The sequence below is a fragment of the Strix uralensis genome, chromosome 5 (genome assembly GCF_047716275.1).
Source record: "Strix uralensis isolate ZFMK-TIS-50842 chromosome 5, bStrUra1, whole genome shotgun sequence".
In the NCBI taxonomy this organism is placed as follows: domain Eukaryota; kingdom Metazoa; phylum Chordata; class Aves; order Strigiformes; family Strigidae; genus Strix; species Strix uralensis.
The window spans coordinates 16,377,873-16,405,154 of NC_133976.1; the positions used below are offsets into that span (position 1 = coordinate 16,377,873).

Genomic DNA, 27,282 nt, shown 5'->3' on the forward strand with positions numbered 1-27,282 from the left:
AGTCTCGAAAAGCTTTAGCCGGCTTTTAAATTTTGTGTATCTTGCATATGGTTTACAGCATGTTAACACTGAAGTGTGTTGAAGCGCAGGTGGGGAATCTGTGCATGTTTGCATTTGCTCCTTGTTTGGTCTATCATCATCTCTGTTACTGTCTTTGATATCAATGTGCTTCATAGCCTAACGCGCCTGGGGATTTTTTCTTTTTCTGTTCTGCTTCATTTGTGGTTTGCTAAACTGTACGGAGATGAGACATCTTATGTGGTTTCCCCTCTCTGCACACATCAAGGGACTTAATAAATCACCAGTGTTAAGAACTGCTGAGTTTTTTGGCAAGATAGTTGTGTTTTTACACAGATGACTGCAGTCAAGTCTCAGGGTGCTTTGGGATCCTGTTAAATACCGTAGTGAAACAATCGTGTGCAAAGCAGCAGTTGAGGGGCAGCCCCTTGGCTCACCTGCGTGCCTTGCAGTTTTCAGCTGGATTTCTTCTTCCTTCCCTGCTCCCTTCAGGCTCCTGAAGGTAATTTGGCAGGGGCTCAATAGGCTGCCACCACTGAGGTGCGATCAGGAGAGCAGAAAACAAGCACGCAGCTGCATAAGGAAAGAAGCACAGTTTGAACTGGAATAGTCTGATATTTGGTAGATGCAGAATGATCACTGTTATGTTGCTTTAGCACAGCTGAATATATACCGTCGGTATAATGCAAAGTGTTATCATTCTATAATTTTCTCCATTTTTCTTAACTGCTGAAAAATGTTTACTGTGTTTTCCCTCATAAAATCCTATAGAGACATCTGTAGTTAAATATATGACTCTAATGGTGCAAAGCTGCAAGCAGTTTTGTCCCTTGCCACTTCTCTTCCGTAAGAGGCATCTCAGTGCAGCGTTGAGCACTAATACCATTAGTATGTCGTAGACAGTAACGATTTCGTGTTGTCTGTGAGCAGATTGGATTGCTTCAGTTCATAGCCGGTGAGAACATCTGTTGAGCATCTCTGATGCACGGCTAATAACCAGATCTATTGGTTGCTCTTTCCAGGCCTCACGGCTGAGAGCATTTCAAGGGAAAATAGGGCTTAGCCAGCAAAATCCCTGGCTGCTGAATTACACCCTACAACCATTGGCATGTCCATATTAGAGCTTTAAGTGCTGCAGCTAAAGCTGTCTGCTGTTTCTGAGAGGAGAGAACAAATGTACACATAAACATATTTTTTGCCTCATTATTTACCTCTCGTATTATAATTCTCCCTCCCCCTTTTTCTTTCTGACTCTCTGATCCAGTTGTTATTAGTTGTCAAAATGATCAAAACAGGCTCATCAGAATTCAGTGAGAACATTGGCATGTTGCTGTATCTTCTTTCCTTCCTTGAAACCCACTGTCTGCCTAGCCCTAAAAAGCACAAAATACTCTTTGGATCTGTTTGTACTACTTTCTCATCTTCAGGTTCCTTTTGTCCTCAAATGCTGTAGACAGTTTTTTTCTTGAAATTGTATATACTTTGGCATGCTACTTGAAACTCTTTTGTCATGGATCTACTTTTTCCTCTAAACTATTAAAAAGAGTAAATCTGTATTAATGCTGTGGAACTCATTGCTTTCTGTGTTTCTGGGGTGTGGGCTTTGTTTGCTTGCCTCATCAAAAAATACTAGAGTCTTCAGTCTCTTTTTTGATCTATGAATGTAAATGTTTGGTATAATTTTTTTTTTTTTTTTTAGAAAATCTTACATGAAGCACTTTTCCTTGAATACTTTTGATGTCACCTAGAATGTTAATACTTCCCAAAACGTATCGGAGAGCTCCCCTTTAGGCTGTAGGAGGATGTCTAGATTGGCTCAGCTACTCCTGAACTTGCGGGCACGGTGGCAGCAGCACAATGTAACCCCATGATAATGGACTTTGTAAGTCTGTGTTGGTACCAGTGCACTTGTAAGGGCCACAGGGGACACCAGCATAGAGAATGAATTGCTGCAATTACAAGGAAAAAATCTGGAGATAAACTAACATTGCTGTTACTACAGGGTAAGGTTTGTGCTGAGATGCAGTGTCTTTTTATGAGCTCTACCAACACAGGGAAAAGAACAGAGATTTGGGGCATAAATGAGACTATTACTTTTTTCACTTTGGGTCTGATGACTGGCTTGTGAGCTGAAAATCTTTTTCCCCACCCACCCAACATACATATATATATAGAATAGCCACTATCTTAAAGTCTTTCCCCCATAGTTAACCTAAGAGATGATACTGCCCCTTCTCAAACATTGCCTGCTTTTCTGACCTTAGTGCCTAAAACAGTGTTACCCCTGCAGGCCAGGTTACGGTGCTTTTCCAGTTTGCTTTTGAAGATACTCGATGTACATCCCCGAACGATCACTGTCGATACCCGTCCCCCCTCGGAGCCCTACGTCCCTCTCTCTGACCGTTCGGGCCTCGGTGGCTCCGGCGCCGCAGGCAGCGGCAGCTCCCGACAGCCCCGGACACCCGCAGGACCCTCCGCGGCTGTGTGCGCGGAGCGGGGCGGAGCTGCACCCCGCGTTCCGCACGGGCCCCGCGGCTCCCGGCCCCGCTCTGCGGCCGGGGCTGGCAGCGGGGGGCGCCGCGCCCCCCACAGGCCGTGCGGGCGGGGGACGGCTTCCCCGGTTTCGGTATGCTCGTGCTGCTGCTTGCTCCGTCCAGCTCGCCAGGTCGCCGACCGGCTCCTCCCCGCTGCCCCGGGCCGCGGCGGCGGGCGGCGCATGCCCGTGGGGCGGCGCGCATGCGCGCGGGCGGGGCGCCGCCGCCGCTCCCGTCGGCCCGTGCCTCCCGCCGCCGCCGGGCGTCGGTGGCGGAGCGAGCCTGCCCCGCCACGCGCGCTGCCATGGTCAGCGAGGCGTGTGCCGAGCAGGGCGTTGCGGCTTCCCTCCGCTCTCCGGCCTCGCCCGCGGCGCTGGGTAACGGCGAGAGAAGCAAGAGGTAGGGGAGGGCGGGGGTGAGGAGGCCGGCGCGGCCTGTCCTGTCCTGTCCTGTCCTGTCCTGTCCTGTCCTGTCCCGTCCCGTCCCGTCCCGTCCCGTCCCGTCCCGTCCCGTCCCGCGGCCGCTGCCCGGTGCTTGGCTGCGGGCCTGCGTCCGCCTCAGCGCGGCGACCGGGAGCGCCGTGGCCCTCACGGGCGTCTGGGCACCGAGCTGCCGGCCGCCTCCCGGGGCCTCCCTTGGCGTGGGCAGCCGGGCGGGGGTCGGCCGCCCGGCCGGCGCTGGGTGCGAGGCCCTCGGGAGGGGATTCGGGCGTGGGTCCGCGCCGCGGGCGGGGACGTGGGTGTTCAGGCGGGCACCGGCGCCCGTAACAGCTTCGCTTCCAAGTTGGCCGAGTAAACGAAAACTGCCCGAGCCCCTCCGGTGGGTCCGGGTTGTGTGTCGCTTCGGGCGGGTGCTCTGGTCTCTAGTGGCGCCGGCACTGTGCTTTTTATTTTCTTTAGCTCGTAATAATAATTTTCTTTAACGTGGTTGGCTCTTGGGTTCATAATGCATTACTTTCTTAGCAGTTGATTCCTAATTTTATACTTGGTGTTTGGGGTATGTATGTTGAGATTGGACAGGGAGGAAGGTGCCAGGTGTCTCAGTTTGTAACAGGGAGTGAGTTTGTATATTTGAGATTAAAAAAACCGAACGAACAAGTTGAATGCTTCTAGCTAAATAACAAAAAATCCACATACCCACGGATACAGGATGGTTTAGAAAGTTTCTTAGTAAAGTGCCCTCCAGTTCTTTAAGCTTATCTCGTACCCCTTTATGATGTACTTCTGCACATGTGATAGAATGAAACGATGCCAAGTTGACTTCAGTGCTGTCTGTGGGGGGATACAGGCAACCCCGCCTGGCGTTCCCTTGTTATGGCTCCAGTCATTGTGTCCAAGCAGCTGCTTTGCCATATCTGTGCTCCTAAGTTTTCCAACTTTTTCTTAAGCTATTCTGAGTGGAGCTGAGACAATTCCTTAAAACACAGTTATGTGGTGTAGTAAGGACAGGACCTTGCTTCCCTGATTTTTTTTTTTTTTTTTTTTTTTGATGCTGTATAACTGAACTTCAGTTCCAGCACCCATCTTCTCTGCCCACTTTAACTGTGGTTACTTTGATTCCTCTGCCACACACACAGTATCTTTTTGTTGGTCCCTGCAGGCTGACTTGACTGATGCTCCTGCCAAATGCAGAGTCTGTGTCTTCTCACCGAGATTTGAAGCAAATTTGTGTAGTGAGGAAATTGCAGGCATAGATAGCGATTCTTCATGTGTGAACCTCCTTTTCCAGTAAAGCCTATTCCTTTGTTATTGCACAGTGCAAAGCCTGCTCAGCACCGGGGAGGGGCAGAGCAGGGAATAGCTCTTGAGTAATTTCACTAGGCCACGCTGGAGACTTGATGTGCTGTTGAAACGGGGGAGTTAACAGCTTTTTCTACAAGACCATGGTGAGGAGCATGGTGAGGAGCGTCTCACATGTTGGCAGCATAGGTTAGCTTCCCTGCCTTGATATCTTTAAATAGGGGATGATAATATGACGTATTCTCAGAATACAGTAAATGCACGATGGTTTTTGTAGCTTCAGAAATTCTGGGCAAAGTGCAGTGTTTCCTCAGAAGGGAAACAGCAGCGCCAACTTGTTAAAACATGCAGCATATTGGCGGGACTGGCTTGTGAGCATATTTGCATGATTTGGAAACAGTTTTAAGACAGTATTTCTTGGGCAGGCTGCTTCTTTGAGCATCCTGCTGCTTAACATATCAACAGCTCCAAGCGGAACAGAGATCATGTCATGCACAAAAAGGATTCTGAAGGATGGAGCTAGGATTTGATACTTAATTTGCTTTGGGGGGCATTTTTATAGGGGAAAAAACCCGCTGACTTTATTATGACTGTAAAATTCTACAGCTGTAAAAATGCAAAATGCACTTTTTTTTTTTTCCCTTTAGTGTATAGCACGTGCCCACATTGGCTGGCTATAGGAGCCCAGAGCAGTCTGACATCCTCCCGAGTTTATGCAGCTTATTAGATATTCCCTGCTAAGGCAGTGACTTCCATGCATTGTCAGGTCTGTTTAGCAAGCTTACTTCAGGACCGAGTTTGGTCTTTTTGATTTAAAATTCAATATATACAATGCCAATAAGAATTTAATTGAGAAATAAATTAATCATAGTAATTAAATGGTGGATGTGCTGGATATGGCTGGAATGTAAGCAGCGGTATCCAGGCCAATTTTAACAGTTTCCTTGAAGCAAGAGTGACCATCCAGTTGTCTAGCATGTGTTTCTTGAAAACATATTTCTTAAGTTTTAATTGCCACCTTATTGCTTTATAATTATAGCCAGTTGGTTTGAGCATTATTGTTTGTGTCTTTTAATTACAACATTGTATTCTCAAATCAGAGGGAATATATGAAGGAGGAGGTGGAGGAGTGTGCTGAAGATGAGGCGACTGAATCGGAAGAAGACCTTGAATTTGATGAAAGAGTTGGATGCCTTTCCAAAGGTTCCAGAAAGCTATGTGGAGACTTCAGCAAGCGGAGGCACAGGTAGGCCTTACTGAGATGCTGATGTGATTCATGTTGGCTGTTAGCTCAGTCTAGCATGCTCTGGGAATAGAAACTTCAATAGGAGGAAGACAGGTGTCTGTATGAATTTGAAACTAGCCAATCTTGGTTTCTTGTTTTCTTTTGTGGACTGAAAGAGCTCATCTCCTTCAAGTGAACACAGTATCTTACCCAAATAGATGCATTCACTCATCTGAAGGGAGATCTTTCTCTGAAACTGTTGAGACTCAAGACAATATAAAGGTTCACTGTAAAAAACTTCTAACCAATTATACGACTGGAAGTGCACTGTGCCAAGGCTGTAATAAAACTTTCTCATGTGTTGTTTCACTAAGCCCTTTTGTCTGTGTCAGGTTTCTGGGTGAGACTGTGGCAGCATGAACTGAAATGCAGGTGGGATTCAAGGCTATGCTTTCATAAAAGAGGAAAAACATTCTCCAGAGCTGTCCGAGAGCTGGCTAAGTTAAGCATCAGGATGAAGAACAGCTTTCTAAAGCTTTTTGTCTTGAAGGTGTAGTTGATTTTAAGAGTAAGGAAAGCCCTTTGAAGAACACTTTACACCAGGGCATGTGGTTATACTGTCTGTATTAATCACTTGAGCTTCTCTAAAAAAGCTGTAGCTGTAAGAAGTACCTTTTTCTATATGTATGTGAACAGAAAATTGCCTTTAGGTTGGGTTGGGTTAGAGGTAGCCTGATCTGGAAATAGTGACTTCATCTATTGGACTGTTGGAATTGTTTGCAGTTAGATCGGAAACTGCTAGCAGTTAGTTTGAAATAGAGGACAAAAATCTCTCTCATGCAATTATGCCTGAAACTCAGTTGAATAAAAAGTACAAGAAGCAATTGCAATCTACAGATAAGCCTTTGAAGTCATTACACCACTTGTAGTGTATAAGTAAATATCAGAAGGATCTGTAGTACTTTGCTACGTTTCCTGAATTGCACTGTTAATAATTAAAGGATTACTCTATATAAAATAATCTCTAAGAGCTGATGAAATAACTCTGTTAATGTAACTTCCAGTGCCTGAGAAAGCAGGTGAGTTGTTTTTATGTTGTAATTAGCAGGAAAACAAGAAGTGCTTAAAAATTCCTTTCTTGTAGTATAGCACCATCCTTCATGAGAACTTTACTTTGGTGAAGGGTGCCTTAAGGATTTCTCAACACCAGAAGTTACTTTAGCATTCTTTGGTTTATCCCAGTAACCTTATGAATGACAATGTGGGATTGTCTTATTCTGTGTCATTATAAAATCTGAATGTAGTATTCCCGTTTCATTCAGGATTAAAGTGCCAGGTTTACTTTCTGGTGTGATAGGGATGCAAAACATAGAAAGACTATTCTCAGACTTTCAGTGCATTCAGAGCCATTGTGAAAGAAGTCCTGGTCTCTCAAACAGTTGAGACTCCAGCTCTGGGGCTGACAGAGCCTTCAGAAAAGAGGATCTGTCTTTGGAAATTCTACAAGACATTATTTTCCTGTTCAGATCCACGGATACCTTTGCTCAGAATTACCCAGAAAGCAGCTACGGCTCTGACTGTTTCTGTGTGGCTTTGGATAGACAGTATGGCTCCAGCTTTCCTATTGCGTAGCTGGGGTGAGTCTGGCCTACGGGGCTCCAAAAGGAAATTGATAGCCAGAATAATTAACTGATTAGTGCATCTGCTTTCACAGTATGCATTGACATGAAAGTTTTCATATATGTGATCATTACATAACTTCAGCTGAAAGCTAGAACTTGACATGTTGCTGGTCAATGCAACAGTCAATGCTGCAGCCAGTGGTTCCTTTTCTGATCCCATAGGACAGTGCCTTTATTCCCCTGGTGCCGCCTCTGGGCTTAGACCATGGTGTAGTGAGCTGAAGCCTATCAACAACAGGCTTGGCTTTTTCTGAAGTTGCCCTTCACAGACACCATAGAAATACTCCACAGAATGCAAATGGAAAACATGTACTGTCAATAAGCTGTGCAAATCACTACTATGCTCCATAACTGAAGTTTTTTTCAACTTAACAAAAGCTATGATGTAATCAAAGGGTCGTAGCAGGTGTTTCTGTGCATCTGTTACTGTGCTTCTGACTATGTGCAGCAGGATGATCTTCCCCTCGCATTGTACCACTTTGCAAGTGTGGTGAATAGGCTGCTTTGGAGATAAGTGAGGCACATATACCGTTAAAATATACCAATTAGTTTTCTGCCTAAAAATAATTTCAAATCAGGTCTTCACTTATTTACCTGTTGGTAGAATGGATGCTTATTGCTAGAGGGAGAATTGTTTGAAATACTGGGGTGGGGGTCCTGACTGTGCAGCTACACACAAGTAGTATGATCAGGGCACCTTTTTCTAACTGAACAGTGCATATAATGCATATTATTTCTCTTGTCTGCTAGCTTCTTGGCTCTAAAACTTGTTATAAAAACTTAGGTTGTAGACAAATGGAGGCTTGAAGGGACTTCAAGTGCACCTTCTCCTTCTTTCATGCTTGAATTTAGGATTGAGTTTGCCTAGACCATCCCTGACAGTGATTTATGGGCATTTTGTTTTATATGTGGAGGAAGATTTAGCCTGTTCTTAAATCTTCCATATAGGGATTTCACAACCTCCCCATCATTCTAATATTTGACTGCACTTAATGCAAGAAGTTCTTTCTTGATGAAAAGGTAGGACTTGTTCTTTTCCCCTCCTGTGTAAAAGCAAATACTGTAGATACGAAAACATTTTTCTAAGAACAGCTTATAGATTTATAAATCAAAGATATCAGTATTGTACTGGTAATGCTCAGATTCTGGAATGTTAGAATTTTGTTCTGCTTATGTTTCTGAGTAATATTTCTCACAATCTAAACTTCTATTTTTTTCTTTTGACACTCAGTTTCTCTGATAGCATTTACGACGATAGCTTTCCTGACTATAATGGAGTTCACGGTGTACCGGGACACATGGATGAAATATGAATATGAAGTAGACAAGGATTTTACTAGGTAATTTATATTCATTATAATTACTTTTAAAATTTAAGTTATCTGCGTTTCAGGAAAGAATAGATCTAAAATATTGGTGTGACTTGCAAGCAATTTATGATTGAAATTAGAAGTGAAATACTAAAGGGACTTGATTTTTCTTCTGTTGATTGATTTGGGTTTTTTCTATTCTGGAATCTATGAAGAAGAGAAACTGAGATTTCTGCAGTGAAGAAGTCAAAATAGTGAAGGTTTGTGGATGGAGGAATTATTTGTTAGCAATTCAGAGGATATTGTAATACGAAACTCCACATCAGCTGTGTAAACCCACCACATTTGCACCATGCTTAGTCTAGTTTATAGTTAGTATGTTGCCGTTACACTTAGCACTGCTGGCGGTGAACCTCTCAGAACCACTCAGAACTTTGACTGCATTATTTAGAGCTTGCTACTGATCTTGTCTCCAGTTACAGCACCCAAGAGTGGCTGAAGATACATTTGTTGTTGATTTCATGTGCTTGTCTGTACTGTGTTCGTCCTTCTTCCTGAGGTGGTCAGGCACCCATGAGTCCATGTGAAGTTAATGGAGATTTTGTCACTGAACACCTTTAAATATCATACGTCTGGAACTGAAATGACTTTGAAAGCTGATTAACTAGTTGCTGTGGTAACAAGCTAAAGATATGTGTATTAATTGGATGTTTTGTATGTCAGAAATACGAAAGGTTTCTCTAACGAAAAAAAATATGAAAAATTTAAGGGAGATGCATCAAAACCTCAAGTTAGAGTAAATCCATTCAGACAGATGGGAGTTTCACATTTAGGTCTTTGCTAAAGTAGGTTATTTCTCCAGTGAAGCTATCACATGAGAAAGGTAGTCTAGTGGTTAAGAGACTATTCTGGGACTTGTCCTGCTGCAGATTTTCCAGATTGGTTGTGGATTAATCACTCAGCCTGTGGTTCTTGACAATTGAAACCAATGGAGGTTGGTATTGCTTTAACTGCTCTTCTGTCTACGGACCATGTCTGATCCCAACTTGAGTCGATGTTGAATCCCTTGCTTATGTGATTTGTTTGTGGTCAGCTAAGTTCCCAGAAGCAGCTCCCTGGAAGGGATAGGACCTCTAGTCCTATCTATATGACTGTAGTGAAGGGATTTATTCATTAGAGTTTAAATTACTTTTGTGAAACTAATATGAAAACCAATAGGAAATGCCCAGAATACTGGGGAATACCACACAATCAGACTTTTGGTGCAATGGAGTTTTTTTTGGGGTGTTGGCTTTGGGTTTTTTTTTCTCCTGATGGGAAGAACTATGTTTTACCTCCCCTCATTATGGAAACATTCAGGATAAAGATCTTGACATACAAGGCATTTTGCTATTACAATATGGGAGCACTTTTGAGAAAAGAGCTTTTTCCAGAAGCAGTGCTAGCAAAACCAACAATCTTTATGACATGGCAGCATATTCTGGGAACTGGCTTTAGCAACTTCTCAGCCTGATCCTGAATGTCATTGTCCTGAGGAATTCTGGTTAGGATTGGAAATAAAAGGGCCTGTCTTAGGGACAAAACAGGCGGAAGGTGGTAAAATATTTTGCTCAGTTTTAGATTTGTAACTCTCACATTGACCTGGTCCGCTGTATTCTGTGAAATTTATTGCACTGTTGTGTGAAAAAAGTGTAAAATATTGAAAACTATATATTCTTAATAATACTCTGGCAAACTCTTGAGCCAGTAATATTTCCAAACAATCTGTTAAGAGTTCCATAGTAAAATTCATCAGGGAAATTTGATGCTTTTGTCTCTTAAGTTACGAGTGGTCATCAGTGCTTTGATAAGTTCACCCAAATTTTAAACAGCTTCAGTTTATATTTATTGGTGTAAATTTTGCTATTTGACTGCAAGTAATCTGAGAATTTTAGTAATACATTTCTTGATACTAGTACTCAATGTTACTTATTAACTTTTTGTCTTTTTTCTCTTTCCAGTAAGTTAAGAATCAATATTGATATTACAGTTGCCATGAGGTGTCAATGTAAGTATTCCATCAGTGAAAGTTTTGAAACTCTTTAAAGGCTCTTTGGAATATGCATTTGCTTGCAATATAGTTGGATATTGTTCAAAATATTCTAACAGTGAGATTTCTTCTGATCTTGATGGCATGTAGTGATCTTGATGGCATATGAGTCACTGAAAGAATTGGTAGATGTGAAGAAAAGTGTTTATGCCATCTCATTCGCATCTGGCAGAACTTTGCTTTGTCTATAAACAAGAAAGGGATCTGTTGTTGCAGTCTCTCTCTGGCTGGGGTATTCTAAAAACTCATTGTGAGACACAATTCAGCAGCGGGAATTTATCGCACCTTTTATTTATTTATGAACTTGGCAAATATTAACCTGGTCTACTGTTGAACAGTACTGGAACCATCAGGAAATTTCATTCTCCTCATGAACATATGGATTCCTTCCCATTTAAAGGCAATGCTTACTATTATTTTGATGTCATTTAGGTAATGAACCATTATTTGTGTGCACTGGTTTTGGTTGTTGTGAACTGAGAAAGGGAGAGAATACTACTTCTACCAGGAATGCAAGCAAATTTTCAGTACTTGCTTTTTTGGCTAGGTTAAACCTTGTATTAATTATATGGTATATCGGTGTATTTCTAAATGGTTTAATTTTGTTTTTTGTTAATTTGAGAAATAAAACTTTATCCCCTGTTTTGACTAGTCTTGGTTTGTATTCAGTGCTTATGAAACAGGAGAAAATATTTATGCGTAGCAGATCCTAGAAAACTTCTATATGTGGTTCATACAACATCTCTGTAGGCGTTACATCCGTGAGAAAATACTGCAAATCTGAAGAGTTTGTTTCTGGTCACTGTGCATCAGTTCTTGTTGAAGGTTAGATAGATTGAAGGAATCAATCACTGTTCTGCGAAACATCATTTCAACTTGAACTTTTTGTTTGTTTGTTTCTGATCATCTGTATGACTTAATATTTTTCTCCCTAAAATAGATGTGGGGGCTGACGTTCTGGATTTAGCAGAAACAATGGTCGCCTCTGCAGATGGGCTAATCTATGAACCAGTAAGTTGATTCTTATATTTTTATTTAAAAAGGAAATTGCTATTTACTTGGCGTGAAGCACTGCTGGGCTGGTTTGCTTGCTTGTGTTTTTTTTCCCCCACAGTTGGGCTGCACAGACCCTCCCCAAGCATTGTCTGATCCTTGAGTGAGGTCTGCAGTGCTTACCCCAGGAATCTGCTAGGGAAATAGGCTGGCACTGGCATTTCTGCGTGTTCACTCCCAGATCAGTGCTTTTTAACAAGCTAGCGATTTCTGCAGCTATTTATTTTTACATGTGCAAATTCTAGGGGTAAATGCTAACAGTATTTGATATGGAAAGAAAACTGTCAGAGCTCTCGTAAAAAGAGAATTGATGTAACTGGTTTTAACTAGAAGACTACTGTGATTCTTAAAAAGGGGTAGAAAGTCACCGTGATACCCTTATAATACGGAACAACATTAAAGATGGTAAATTGGGTTAGTATCCTTTTAATTTCTGGATTGTGAACTGAAGGCTCTGGAACTGTGTAAGCCTATACTCTTAGAGCAGTTTTGCTGGCATAATACAATAAGCCTTTAGGTAAGTATGCTGTATGAAAATAATTTATCATTTACAGAAGACCTATTAGAGAATGTAATAATGACATTCTAATAACTGAACCATATTCCAAATTACAACAGTTTTGACCAAATTCCTACTCGTGTGTGAGTAGGAGGAGATGGCTGAATGGAAACACACGCTCGGGAAGGGGAAGGAGCTTGGGTTGGTTTGTTTGTTCGTGGTACGTTTCCTCTTTTTGTCTGGACAGTCATCTCTGCGCTGCTGTAGCTGCTGCATGCTAGCAGTTACCCCAGTGATTATAATCTTAGAAAGAGGAAACTTCCTGTACTTGATCTCTTTTGGCCATAGCTCTGGGTATGTTTGAGCATTAATTGCAATTGAATTTACTGTTAACCAATACTTAGATTTGAATTTGGTGCACAGATGTTACTGGTGATATGCTTGCACTGATTGAAGTATAGCAGGTCTGGTAGCTTGTCTTAAAGAAGTGCTCGATGTGGGATGACCCTAGAAATAAACAATCTGCACCTGGACCTTTGTCTTCCAAAGATTGCTCCTCTGCTTCTTTCATTGCTGTCTATATCAAAACCATGCATGTCGGTTATATCGCTTAGAATTAAATTGCAGCCTCACTGCTGCTTCTAGCCCATGTTAGTCAAAGGCTGTAAGGGCAGAGACTCGAGTTACAAAAGCTTTAGGAAAAGATGTTGAAGTTATAAATGCAAACAACTGAATAATTATGCAAGGAAAGGGACAGAAATTTCCATACTTGAACACTAAATGGATTATTTAAAGTGCAAAGTCCTTTCATGAACTCCAGTATGTGGTACCAACTGTGGAGTTGATTATAACTCCCCACCCCTTCCCACACTCCAGTTCTCTTCTAGGTTTCATGGATGGGACTTCAGTGCTTCCTGAATGCTTTATTAGATGTGTTATTTTTGTTTCAGGTAGTATTTGATCTCAGCCCACAACAAAAAGAATGGCAAAGGTAAAGCACTGAGATGTATGCCTATGGTTTGTATTATTTGTACTGGAAATGACTTTGAGATACACCAGAGTCATATGACAGAACTATGTCTTGGGTCTAACAGCTTCTGCTTGTAATTTAAGAGTTCAAACCTGTGAAAAGGTATTAATTTACTTTCACTTTTCTCATGATTTGAGATCTCTGTTATGGAAAAAATTGGCTTTGGACTTACGTGTGGAATGGGGTCATGCAGTTTCAAGCCAAGATGTATGGACTCACTCAACTTACGTTTCCAAACAAATGCTTGGTAGCACAAGTTTTAATTACGGATTCAGATACGTAGCACAGATAGCCTGATATCTAAGTGTCAGAGCTGAACCATAGTAACAAATTGACGTGTTCTTGCAAAAGCAAATGAGTTTGAGTCTTTCATGTAACTGAATTGACACACTGTTTATCAGTTAAACTGGAATAGCTTGGTTATGTGTGTGATCACTATACTGGTAGTCTTGTTATAGAACCTGAAGCTTATTTGGGAGTCTGGCTAGTTTTGGTAATTTGGTAACATGCTGCTGTGAACACCAGAGCTTTAAGCTCTGTATAAAATGTTATTCTCAAATTTTAATGTAACACTTTAATACTGATGTGAACCTTGCTAACTTCTTGGTTTATAACCTGCAACTGAAGCTAATAATTGTGAAGTTAATTTTTGTTTTGCTGTTGTATGCTTTCACACTTGTCTGTGTAATCTTTAGGATGCTGCAGCTAATTCAGAGTAGGCTGCAGGAAGAACACTCTCTTCAAGATGTGATATTCAAAAGTGCTTTTAAAAGTGCTTCTACAGCACTGCCACCACGGTAAGAAAAATTGGGATTGTGTGTCATCATTTCCCCTTCCCCCTGCCCTGTTTCATTAGACTTCACATTTTATTGTGGATATGATTTCTTTTTTTTCAGAGGATAAGCTTGTAAGAAAAGAAGACCTTACTGTTTTTTATAGCATTTTAAAATGGTATACTTGATGCTTGCTTTGGAGAGCTGTTGTTTTATGAAAACCTCTGGTGTTTCCAATCTGGAGAAGGTTTCCAGGTTTTGTGTGTGTATTTATACATATATATGTGTACATAATACAGATACACACATAAATATACACACACTTATTTTTAATCCTTTTTAATTGATGCTTCCTTCTTACTGTGAATCAGTAATGCCAAAGCAATACTTAAACAAGTATTTTTTTTTTTCTTTTCTGTCCAGCAACCTTTAAAAAAGGTCCTGCTATTAGCTCTTACTTTATGATTTTAAAAGAATCAACTTTTGAATAAAAATGTGTTTTGTTAGTAAATGCCCTGGTCGAAGATGGCACTGTTAAAGTTGTGTGGAGAAACCTTGCTGTTTTCACTTTATTCCAACTACCCACAAAATGCTGAGAGGCTAATGCATAGAAGGCTTGGTCTGCCTGAATCTAGATGTTAAGTGACTTTTTTAAAATTTTTTTTTCCAGGGGGAAATGCTTTTTATATGAAAGCTGAAATTCATTTCCCCTTACAAACAAACCAACCCCAAACAAGCAAACCATAAATGAAACAAAACAACGACCAGAAATGCTGTATGCACTTTCCATGTGGTAATCTCCCTGTCTGAGGACCAAATACATCCTTTCTTCCTAAGGCAAGGGTGAAGAGAGCTCCAAAAAATCTTTTTTCTTATTTAGTTAATGTCTTCAGATTCGTTAAGTCCTTCTGTGCTTCTATGATACTTGTTAGTGCAGTATTTGAGATTGTATTTACACTTGAGATGTGTTTAAAAAACAAAAAAAAATTCTTATTTTCATCTCCTTCCAAGGAGCAGATTTGGAAATACACATTGAGTTGTAGACATCCCCAGTAAGTGTGGGAAGAGAAGGGTTTCATAAAAAATAAATGTTGAAAGCTGTTCTTGCTACAGTGTTGTTAACATGACTAATGTATTTTGTGCTGTTCATTGTAGCATTAAAACTTTCCCAACAAACCATTTTTGCTATAAGTAATTGGAAAAAAAAATCCCCAGGCCAACAAGATGTGCTTATGGTCTTTTGTTTTCTGTTCACATGTTCAGGTGTCATAAGTTAGCTTTGTAGGCCAGATCTTTGAATATAAGTATGAAAAGAAGCTTATTGGTTTCATCAAACTAACCTTTATTAGTTTTCCTCCCTTCCACCATTCCTGCTATAATTCCATAAAAATATGATAAGGAGAGGTAGATGATAATGCTATATCTTTATGCTAGGGAAAACGAAATCTAACTGTACTGCTGTTATTTCTGTTAGACGGTGAATATTCTCAAGTATTCTTTGTTGTTTTTGTTTAAACAGGGAAGATAATTCATTACAGTCTCCAGATGCATGCAGAATTCACGGTCATCTCTATGTCAATAAAGTGGCAGGGAACTTTCACATAACTGTGGGCAAGTATGTTCTGTTCAATTCCTGAAAGTAAAAAAAAAAAAAAAAATAAAAAATTGACTCCTACATTATATATAGTGCATGCATCTATATGTGTGTGTTTGCTCTTATACTTTTGAGTTAATGGCTGTTTTTTTACATGCTTGGTATTATTTTCCATGTGATACCTTTTCTTGCACAGTTAAAACCAACTTTATTTTTAAGTTACTAAAACAATGCGGTGCAGTGCTTTGTTGCATGCAATGTAGTGGTTATGAATTCCATTGTCTTACAGGATGAGAACTTTTGAAAATAGGTCCTCTCTAAGTGTGTGACATGGGGTGGACTGCTTGTACTTGCCTCCATTCTTCGGGCCTGTCCAAATTTCTTTCTGTTAGTATACAGTTCACTAACATGAAGCGTAGATATGTGCCATTTCAGTGCTGAAATAACATAGATATAGAACCATAGTTAGCTAAATGCCAGTTCATCTTGATTTGAGGAGAGACTTTCTGATCCGCTTTGGCAATGGTATCAGCGTATATACACTGACTGCATACAACCTTGTGCTGACTCTTCTCTGTGCTCTCCAGCTCTGCTGTCCTCACTTGTCTTCCTGCCACCTCTGACTCCAGAGATCTTAGCATGCAGTCTGTACTCTCGAATTTATCCACATGTAATTCCAGCTGCTGTCTCTGTGTGGTTATTTCTCCAAATGTCACTTCTGTCTGGTCTTATACCACCTCTCTGATTTACCCCTAGATGTCCAACTACTTAAGCCCTTTTCAGAGCTGATTATTTCAGCCTTTCATCTGTACTGCTGTCAATTCTCTCTTCCTGTCTCTAGTTCTGCAACCCTGAATAATCTTTTGCTTTCCTTTGCTTCCTCTTGCTCATCATTGCATTTGTACTTCTGCTAAATTGCTCTCTTTCTTCTTGCAGAGTTTTGTTCACAGCTTTTTTCACTGCCTGCGTTTGTACCTTATTGCCTGGTTATTTACTGTAGTCCTATCTTGACCTATCTCATTGTCTTTCTCAACCTTCTGTTGGTCCAAAACTTTACATGTGTTTGGTAACAATTTAACTTAAGAAGGGAACGTTTCTTGCATTCTTGGCTGGACTGGTAGGGATTGAAGTGTGGCTGAGAGACTGTTTCACTTTCCAGGCAGAGTTGCACTTTTTTTCCCCCCTCTTCACACTGTTACAAGGCTCTGCATTGTACTTTATTTGCAGGTCTACTAACAAGTGTCCAGACCTGAAGTAAACTTACTTAGTCAGGGAGTAAATACAGAGTGTAGATAACTTGCTTAGTCATGAAACAAGTCCAGTAAAGTTTTCATTAATCACTTGAGCAGTTCTGCAGCTTTTCATGTGGTGGGCCTTGGTGACTCTTCTAGTAGCCTAGTGACTTGACATGTGTTTGACATTTCTAGAACTGCAATCTTGTGTAAGAGGGTTTTCATGAGTCTGATGTTCCTGTACCTTGTCCTTCAGGCTGTTTGTGCTTCGCAGTAATAAAAGTGTAATTTTTTAAATCTAGATACACACAAGTTTTGTATATATGCATATAAGTTTGTAAAACATATATATATTTAAACATATATATATATTATACGTATGCACATATTTTATATAGATATTCATTGAAATAGAGGGGAAGAGGTCATTTTTCTACATAGTCCTGGTTAGGAGAACTGTGTCTTTTGTGTGGATTCATTAAACAAATTTTTCATAAAACATATATTGCTTTCTTTAGGGCAATACCACATCCTCGAGGCCATGCACACTTGGCAGCCCTTGTAAGCCACGAGTGTAAGTTCTGTCATTTTTGTATGAGCAAGTATAATTTTGTTCAGACTGCTGTCTCCTAATTCATATCTTAAATAGACTGCTGTTGTAAAGATGTTCTAGCTGGGCAGCTGCGTTGTAGAAGAAAGTGAAGAATGTTCTTTGCAATGTTACGACTCAGTACTGACTTACTTTCCTACCTTTAACACCATTAGTATTATCTTTAGGTCACTTACACAGTAACGATAACACAGGAATCTCGGATGTATTTTGCTGTAACACAGATACCATATGAAATTCCTGCATTTCAGTCCAAATTGCCTATTTCCTGCAAAATATGTTTTTATAAGGTTAAAAGTTTCTGACTTTTGTTCTTAGAAATTTCATTTTTAGGTTATGAATCTAGATACTAAATGTGTGCTGCTGCCATACTTAATGTGAGGCAAGGGTGACTTACTGTGAAAAATGAACTTGGTGTTGGTTAAACCTCCAAATGTCTGCCCCTGAATTTATGTCAACACAAGTGTATAATATAGAGCTTAAATACCTTTGCAAAATCAGGCAATGTAGTAACTTGGTAGCTGGCTTGTGCTCCCTTTGTACATTTCACTTATGACATCTTAGTCATTACATACAAGAACCTGAACTGTAGAATAACTTCAGTATTTGGCCAACTAGAAATTTCCTGTCATGAAATTTTAACTCTTTTCAGCTCCAGGGTTGATTCAGATACAGTTATAATTTGGTTTAGAAGTTCTTTTCTAGAGAAATCAAATTTCTTTGTTAAATATTTTGGATTTTGTCTGAAACATGTATGTAGATGTATTGATACAGTCACAGGCACAAACCCAATGAAATGTACACCAGTGTTTGAAATATTCTGACTATGTTTTCCAATGTGAGAAATGGGTGCCTCTTTTTCTGAGAAGAGTACGGAATCTCATAGTTTAAAAATGTTGTTTCATTCCTTTGTATTGTCTTTCAGCCTATAACTTCTCTCATAGAATAGATCATTTGTCATTTGGAGAACTTATTCCAGGAATTATTAATCCTTTGGATGGAACAGAAAAAATAGCATCAGATCGTAAGTGTGTGTTTTTTTTTAAAAAAACCCACCATCTTGTTTTCTATATTTTTCCAAAAATTACATTTAAAATACTTTCATGCTTCCTGGATGTGACTTACAAACAGCATGTCCTGCTAAATTTGGTAGCGAGCAATGCACTGCTCAGTTACCTACATGGCATCTTAAATGGACAATTTCTTTTTAATACCGGTGTCACTGTACTTTGCTGTTTTGCTGAAGTTGATTTACAGTTTCTTCCCGATCTGGGTAATGTTGAAGTTACAGTGTGTCGGAACATATTGCAAAGAATTTTGCAGCAGTATGCTACCGTAGAGATTCATAGATCTCATTGTTGTAATGGGGAAAAACAAGTCTGATTTGATTTAAAAAAAATAGCATCAGGAGCTTTGGATTCTGTTCCTGTATTTGGTTTGTCACTTCCATGGTGTATTTTGTGAGGCTACTACAGGAAGTGTTTGTGTATCACTTTGTTTCCTTGTATATAAATAAAGAAGTACAGTAACCTACTTTACAGAACTACCTATGCCTTATCCCCTGACTTGCATTCCCTGTGAGTGATCCCCAGAACCTCCAAAAGCTGCTGTTGTATCAAAGTCAGTCAGTCCGTTGGGTGTTCCAGCCAGAATGGTTTTGTGTAGTTAAAACAAATTGCTTCAGTCTATCAGTGTTTGTTCTCTTAATTGCACAAGGACAGAGCAATTATAAACATATAAGCATGCTGATTGCTCTAGAAGAATTCTCTAGAAGTCTGTCTAACCAAGACAAAAAACATAACTAGTTTAGAAGAGTTTCCAGCATTGTACAGACAATTCAATGGCTAAAATCTATTCAAACCACTGTCGAGATGTCTGTGTTACGCAAAATGTGACTCTGAAACTTGTCCAGTTCTAGTGTCCTGGAAAATGCTATCTATGCACTTAATTTGAAGCTTTTAATGAATCTTTTCATTACATGGGTAAAATGTAAATTTTTCTGAGTACAAATGTGACATAGGCCTTGCCCATGGAAACTAACTCTGTTAATGCAGATGGTGCTGAAGTAGTCTTGGCAGTGCTGGAACTCCTTGAAGAATGTCCCTAGTGTAAATGGCTTAGCTGATTAACGATTTTAAATATTATTTGTTTGGTTTATTTGTGAATGTCTCAGATGGTCTTTGATTCTGTACTTAATTCGAGATTTGTTTTCTTCTAGACAACCAGATGTTCCAATATTTTATCACAATTGTGCCAACCAAACTCCATACGTATAAAATTTCAGCAGAAACTCATCAATTTTCAGTGACAGAAAGGGTAAGTAGAAATAAGAGAAAACCACGCAGAGAAAAATCTCAACAAAAGCTCAAATGTGAAAACAGAGATTTAGCTGTAGTGTGGTTTTGAAAACTCCTCTAGCGTGAAGAGGCTCTTTGTAGAATGTTCCAGTGCACTAGATTATCTGTAAAGAATGTAATACTGATGGTAAAATATATATGCTTGGTGACACATGCTGATTTCTTGCATTAGTGTTTTACATCCATAGATCTGTAGTCTGATATTAGAATTAATGATAGAGCGCCAGTCATTTCCACTTCACTGGATGCTAATGGTGGTGGTGGTGGTGAAATCTGTAAGTTTTACATCTGCAACCTTGTGTGTATCTTTACAAATATTTAATTCACCTTTAGCTTTTTATCCATGTAGGAACAAAGCCAAAAAATGCAGCTCACTTGATTGTCATGAGCTTGGTTGCGGAGGGTTAGAAATGGAAACAAAAGTAGTTTGTATGGAAAAACTAATGACACAGAAAGTGTCTCTGTGTCTCAGCTGTCTTGTTTAATGTTTGTTGCACCACCAACTTTAATTATTCTCTAGACTAGAGAGCTTCCACTTCTGGGGTTGGAGAGGCTTTTAATTCTGAATTCATAAAGAAAGTAGTTTTTGCAGCATAGTACATGGACACATCATAAGGTACTAAGTTTAAAGACTACTGTAAATAAGAAAAAGGCCTTATGTGACTGGTTACATGTCTGAACTCTGTTTTGATCTTTTATTCAAAAGAGAAAGAAAAAAAACTTTGCGAAAAGTGTAGTTAAAAACAACAGATAAAGCAAGAGGTAAGAAGGAAGCCTTGGGTTGAAAGGAAATTCAGAAAGTATGATGGCATTTCACTGTAATATAGTTTGTGGTGTTCTCCAAGGGAGAAAAATCTTTATTTCCTCACAATTCCACTGTGCTTCTGAAAAATACATAGCTAGTGGAGGTAGGATAGAGGTGATGTGTTGGGGTTCAGCTTGAGACATGCAGACAGCTGAAGGGACAGGTTTGCTCTAAAACTCATGAAAGCTGGAGTACAGAGAGAAATGAGGAGGAATTTCATAGTGCAGTATACTCCCATCTCCTGCTGGTCTAGCAATCTGCTTCATGTTTTCTCTGTAACAACTAAGGCACTCCTTAAACTTCTGGATGTCAGTCAACTGCTTATCTTACTCCATATTGTGTTTTTTTCATCTTGTATTAAATTCTTTTCTCCTTCTGTAAAGATGGTTTCTGTCAATTAACTGTGCAGTCTTAGATCTTCAGGTTTTTTGTGGGGATGTATTTTTTTTTTATGAAAGTTGCAACACAGTCACAGGTTGCTTAGGAGAAAAGCTTGTGAATAGTGGAGGTAAAGTGACATTACATACTTGCTTGTTCTCGCTGTCTCAGTAGGTAGACCTGTTGCCTGTAAAGCTTATTTGTGTTTGTCTTTGGAAACTAAATACCCCTAGCACATGAGCTGGGAAAGGCTATTAAGAACAGTTGTCACTGAACAACTTAGTGCATTTATTTTATAAGAGTAGGCATATATGCAGACCTGGAAAAAGGTGGTCAGCTAGCCATGGCTACAACTTGAATACAGTGAGGTTTAATTACCAGTGGTGAGCAGACTGGGAAGCAGAGTTTGAAAGGTGTGGGCAGAATCATCTCCAGTATTGTTGATGTTTCAGATACTGTATTTATCTATGTTAAAAAGATTTCATTCTAGCAAGGCTTCACTGATATCTGAGATAGCTGATGCAGGGCTAATTATTTTCAGAAGGTTTTAGCAACCAACAGTTAAATCTTCTGCAGCAGTAGAAGCTAGATGCAGACCAAAATGGTTTGTGGCAAAAGAATTATGTATCTTTTGAGTGTGGAGTTTTTGGGTGTTCTGTTTAACTTCATATTCCTCTTTCACCATTTGACCTCAAAAGACCAATAAGGCTTAGGGAAACAGTAGAGGAAAAAACAAACAAACAAAATATATTTTTTTGTGTCTCTTACCAATGGCAAGGTCCTGTTTATCTACCTTCAGTCTTTTCTTCCATCTTAGTATGCCTGATCATCCATCCTCTTAATGCTGAATGGTGTCATGCTCTTGAAATATAGAAAGTATTCTGTACTGTTTTGGATTGGGATTTTTGTTGGGTTTTTTGACCGTTGCAAAGTTTCTGTGACCTGGTATTATAACTGATATATTATTTTGGCATCCTTTTTACTTTGGTTTGGTAGCAAAAGAAGCAATATGGTTTATGTCAATGTTAGCAGACTGGAGAAGTTGCCTAGTCTGTATTTTCCAAAGTGGTATTCTGCTTTTTATTTAGTACTGTATTCTGCATGGTTTTTGAGCACAAACTGTTAAATCTACAGATGAAATGGTGCTGTGATGTATTGCTTTTCTGTTCAGTCTTGCTTGTCTGTCTTCTCTACTCTTATTAGTCTAGACATGGCTGAGTGTGTCTTCAGTCAGTTATGTTCTTTTCTGCTGCCCTTGTATATTTTCAGCCAGACTTAGCTGGCAGTGCATTTATCAACACCTTTCACTAACAATAAAATGATAGCAAACTTTTGAAAGAAACTTAAGATTGTATTGAAGTTTTTTCTCCTGAAACCTTTTTTTTTAAAAGTAGAGATTTATAGCAGCCATGCTCTCCTCCTTGGGATCTTTTGGTTTAGGAATTTGGGCAAATGAGAAGAAACTGTAGAAGTTCTTGGATTAGGACTAAGGCATCTGATATGTTTAGAATAGTCATGGTGAGTTAGTTATTTTTATCAAGGTGTATTTCTTGCTGTGTGACTGTTGTCTGAAATGACCTGACTGACAAAAATTTTGAAGACACTTGATAGTGGTATTCAGTTTTCAGCCCCAGAAATTTTGAAATTTTGATCTTTTTCCTTTTTATTTTCCCATCAGAGTAGTGGATTATGGTGTATGTGTAAGTATGCACTGAGGGGAAAAAATGGCATTGGTGTGATTTAACTGAAGCTTCTGAATTTCCATTATAGTATACTCTAGTTTAGGGTCTTCCTTGATACTTTTAAGAACCAGCAATTAAATCCTCTGTGGCATGTGAATCTAGAGATATGCTCCAAGGAGGTAGGAGGATGAAGCCTAATGAGTCTTAGATGCAGTATGTAGATTTATATACACCCTCTGGGAAAACTGCCATAGCTAAAGCTGTTCAACAACTTAAATGTCTCCTGAAGATGTCATCCTGATTTAAGTGATTAATAGTAGAGTAGGGAGAGTTGGGGCACTATATTATACAAGTGCCCTCACTTGGGTTCACAGGCTAGACCAAGAATGTGGCACTTATCCTCATAGGTACCAAGAGCAACCTAGTCACAAACACCTTGTTTAAAGGACCATCTTGAGAGGATAGTACCAGAGTCTGGTAGCGAACATTGATATGCAGCACAGAAGAAAAGTGATCAGGAAAGTAAATTGTTATTTGATGTTTGACTTTTAGAAGGTACTGGCCAAAGTTATCTTGGATGTTCCCTGGTCTTCTGTTGGTTGCTAACTCTGATTAAGTAGCTATTTGTCATCACATTTATTAAGACTGTTTTCCTTGTGACTAATAAGAAGTGACTTAACTTGTGTTTCTCTCTTCTTTCAGGAAAGAGTAATTAACCATGCAGCTGGCAGCCATGGGGTGTCGGGAATATTCATGAAATATGATATCAGTTCACTTATGGTGACAGTGACAGAAGAACACATGCCTTTTTGGCAGTTCTTAGTGAGGCTCTGTGGCATTATTGGGGGAATTTTTTCAACTACAGGTAACTATCCCTCTTAAGTTCTACCAGAATTTTTTTTTTTTGTCATGGTGATTATCTTACGGATAAATTACAGAGAAGTCCTGAACCTCTAGCAGGTTTAAGATGAAATGCCCGTTTGTGTGCACCAAAATGTGCAATGAAAGCTGCTAATTTTTGGTGTCCCAGTATGCTGTTTCTGCTCTTCTGAGGGCCTGTTGTTTCCTTTTTGGTAACTATAACATAGTTTATTTACTTTTGGAAGAGTAAAGAGATAGATATGTATGGAGATATATATATATATATATACACACACACACTCACACACTGACTTCTGATATTTGTGTATTTCCTATAGTTGGGATCCAGTGCTAAATCAGTGCCAAAAGTTGAAAAAAAAAATCTCAATCTAAAGTAATTGGGAGGATTTTTCTTGTGTAACTTGTCAATGTACTGCAAGATTTACTCCCTTAAAGAAAAATAAACTCACTTGAAAAGACACATTCACTTATTAGTCAAGACATAATAGGGTATCTTGATTACAAGTTATTTCTTTTCTTGGCTTTCACTGAAGAGAGCATAGTAAAGAGACCTTGAACTAATCTCTCTTTTAAAGTAGATATTTCTGTCCCACAGAATGTATTTTCACCCATGAAAGCTGGGCAGAGGGAATTACATTTGCTTGGATAGCTTTGGTTTTGCTTTTATTGATGCTTTTCAGAATGTTATAATTCCCCCCCTGCCCTTGATTTTTCCTTTTTTATGTTACTTTCTCAGTTTTTTACATACCAGCTTACTGCACTGTATCCCGTTTAAGTATCGTGTAGTTTTGATGTAATACTTCTGTAAATGCTACAGTTTTACTAATTGTGACAATTTAAATCTTGTTTGATGTTTCAGGAATTTTACACGGCTTTGGCAGATTTGTAGCAGAAGTTATTTTTTGCCGTTTCAGACTGCGCTCTTATGGATCCGTGTCGGTAAGAAAAACTTCCTCTTAAGTATTAAATGGTACAGCTACCTGAGGATGGATGATAAGGACATCTTTGGAACTCAGTCCCAGCAGAATTTAAGATGCTTGCAATAAACCCTCCTCTTGACATACATATGAGCAGAGGTTCAACTACTTTTAAAACCAATTGGAAAACCTAATGCGTAAGGAAGCAAGGTGTTCTCTAAGAAGCCGAATTAATGAAACTGAGTCTCTTAGAGATTTATCCCTCTAAGATTCCCTCCATCGTCTCCACTATATTTATGTTCATATTGCTACAAAAATTACATGTTTTTCCAGGCATCATCACTCTCCCTCACATATTCTTCCTCTGCTTGACCTGTTGACTGAAGCAGCAGCACTGCAGGCTGCAGGGGTTCAGGATTGCTACTGTTAAACCTGCAGGCTACTGCCAAGCAGTGTGAAAGAGCTGAGCAGCCTTTACCTTTCCCTTCATGGGGCATCAATAGGATTGCTCCTCTAGCAGCTACTTGATTTTATTTTACTTTTATTTTTCCCATTTAACCCTGTAAGTAGCCTTTAAAACTTCTGCCTTTCTCTCAAATTTGGTTGAGGTTTGCCAGCTGGCAAGGTTATGTGAGTGGGAGGAGAGGAGGGAAGGCAAGCAGATTTGTATAATTTTTGTTGGGGAGACCAGGCTAAAGGCATACAAGAAATGCCCAAGAATAAATAAGTGTGTGTTTTGGGGGAGAGAAGGGAGATTCTGTTTCTGGACAAGCCATTAATAACACTTTGTTTTTGTTTGACTAGGTTCCACTTCCTGATGGCCACACAAGCAACCACTTACCTCTAATTACAGACAATAGTACACATTAGCCTCCTGAGAGAACTTTCTTTCTTCCTGCCTGATCCAGAAGACATTTTTTATAATAAAGAAAACATTGTGCAATATGCTGAGAGAGTGCTGATGGGCAGCAAAACATGAAGCCTTTACAAAAAAAACCCAAACAAAACCGAAACAACAAAAGTTTATGTAATTTTTTGTCTTTCTAAGTGCACGTGGAGTCATAGGAGGTTTTGAGACCAGTGAGGTGGACCATCTTCTGGAGATTAAAGGAGCGTTGCTGCCAATGCAGTATTCATGGTCGAGCTGAATATCTTTGTGATGACTGTCATTGACCACTGAAGCATTTTAGTGATCTTGGTTCTGTGCCAGGAAGACTAGCAGACTCCAAGGAGAAAAGAGTACAAGTGGGGTGTGTGGAAGGGCTGGGCAGCAGGCAAAGAGGGACTGTAATAGAGCTGGGGTTTCCCTTAAGTGTGCAAATGGGGCTTTGGGTCATCTTGTTCTTTTTTGATGGTGGGGCTGGAGGCTAAGATGCTATTCTTAAAGGTGGGGAGCGATCCTAGAAAATCCTGTAGAAGAGGGAGGTGAGAGAGAACTCAGGGAGTAAGTTGGAGCCCAAGCCATAACATTGGTTACAGCCGCTGCCTTTCTGTAGTCCCACCATTCCTTAGTGGGAGAAACGTAATGCGGAGCAGAGGAGTTCCTCTGGTTTTTACATGGCTGCTTTGCCAGCAGTGAGAATGTCGCTTCTGGTATTGATGTGGAAGTGCCCAAGAACTCTGAGAATGGTCTCCAGTGTGCACAGTGTTTTGACTTGGAATAAGAAGCCTTTTAAATAAGGCATTTGTAGTTTTGATAAAGGCAAGACTCCCTAGCAGAAGATCAGGAAATCTTTGTACACCTTTTCCTTGCTTTGATGGAACCTTCATTGTACCCCTGCTGCTAGTATGTAAGCCATAGTACGTAAATCCTGGAGACAGGGAGGAAAAAGCAAGAAACTGCCTTGCTTTGGTTCAGCTAAATACTGCAGAAATGTGGAATTCAGGGCAGTTGGGAGGTCTGCTAGCGCAGGCAGGGAGTGGTGTAGTTGGTGGTAGGTGACTTCAGGGAATCAATCATTTTGCTGCAGACAGATGATAAGGGATCTGCAGAATTAATCCTTATTGTTCATGAAGGTTTTTGTAAAATAAATGAAGAGAGCAATATTGGTTTTATATTGTAAATACGCTACTGGGAATGAATGTTATTAATGCAGATGGTGCTTTGAGAAACTAAACATCCTGTTACTGCTGAACTACTGGCATACACCTATGGTTAAACAGTTACTCCACCAGGGTGAAAAATTAATAACGTGATTTTTTCTCAGCAAAACTGATTTAATAATATATTAGGATATGATGCTGACCCTGGCCTTACTCACCGTGGAATGAATATTATAATTGAGAGGACTATGGACAAATAAAAATCTCTGTGGTGTTGTCAGGTTTTGCTGACTTCTGCTAATGTACTTTACAGGACTCTTGGATCTTGGTGGTGAGCACAGTGTAAATAATGTAGCTGATTTGCTATGCAAAGCAAAGGGCTTCCTAACTGAGAAATTATATGAAATAGTAAATAAAATGCAGGAAATGAGGAAAGACCTATGTTCATTTCAACTGTTGAGAAAGACAGAAGTTCAAGGAAGCCAGGTCCTTGGGGTTGACAGCCAAGTTTGGGGTTTTCTCTTTTGTGTTTTCTTTAACACTGATTAAAAGTCCAGCAACTTGGGAAACTTTTGTCCTTGGTGAGCAAGAAGATAAAAGCTGTAAATTCTTGGTTCCCATTTCTCTTCAGCATTTCCCTCTGAGGTTTCTTCTCTACTTCTGCTTGGACTGGTTCTGCTTTGAGCTTTGTCCTAACACTTGCTTCTTATCTTTCTGGAACAGACTGTACTGGTGGGAGATACTGATCTTAGTTGACTTTCTGTACCTGAACTTTAAATGTTATTTTCTATTCTCACATAAAAGAGCCAAGTGGCTTGATGTGTCTTAAA

At 39.8% G+C, this 27,282-nt stretch overlaps 1 protein-coding gene across 3 annotated transcripts; it reads left to right on the plus strand.

The window, feature by feature from the left end:
* Positions 1 to 2,774: 2,774 nt before the first annotated feature.
* Positions 2,775 to 27,282, plus strand: ERGIC2 (ERGIC and golgi 2). 3 transcript variants are annotated; one of them, XM_074870004.1, is made up of 14 exons: positions 2,775 to 2,951; positions 5,392 to 5,537; positions 8,430 to 8,538; positions 10,509 to 10,555; positions 11,538 to 11,608; positions 13,100 to 13,140; positions 13,875 to 13,976; positions 15,472 to 15,567; positions 17,297 to 17,352; positions 18,314 to 18,412; positions 19,607 to 19,704; positions 23,313 to 23,475; positions 24,352 to 24,431; positions 25,214 to 27,282. In XM_074870004.1, exons 2-14 carry the CDS (start codon positions 5,432 to 5,434, stop codon positions 25,277 to 25,279), a joined length of 1,134 nt encoding a protein of 377 aa, XP_074726105.1. In that variant the 5' UTR covers positions 2,775 to 2,951; positions 5,392 to 5,431; the 3' UTR covers positions 25,280 to 27,282. The 3 variants fall into 3 exon arrangements, with proteins under 3 accessions (XP_074726105.1, XP_074726107.1, XP_074726106.1); XM_074870006.1 differs by lacking the exon at positions 2,775 to 2,951 and adding an exon at positions 3,351 to 3,371; XM_074870005.1 differs by lacking the exon at positions 2,775 to 2,951 and adding an exon at positions 4,939 to 5,057.

Coding starts and splice junctions, on each gene's coding strand:
- ERGIC2 (XM_074870004.1), top strand. CDS start 5,432: ATGAGGCGACTGAATCGGAAGAAGACCTTGAATTTGATGAAAGAGTTG. Junction 13,141..13,874: donor CAACAAAAAGAATGGCAAAG/GTAAAGCACTGA, acceptor TGTAATCTTTAG/GATGCTGCAGCTAATTCAGA. Junction 15,568..17,296: donor TTTCACATAACTGTGGGCAA/GTATGTTCTGTT, acceptor TGCTTTCTTTAG/GGCAATACCACATCCTCGAG.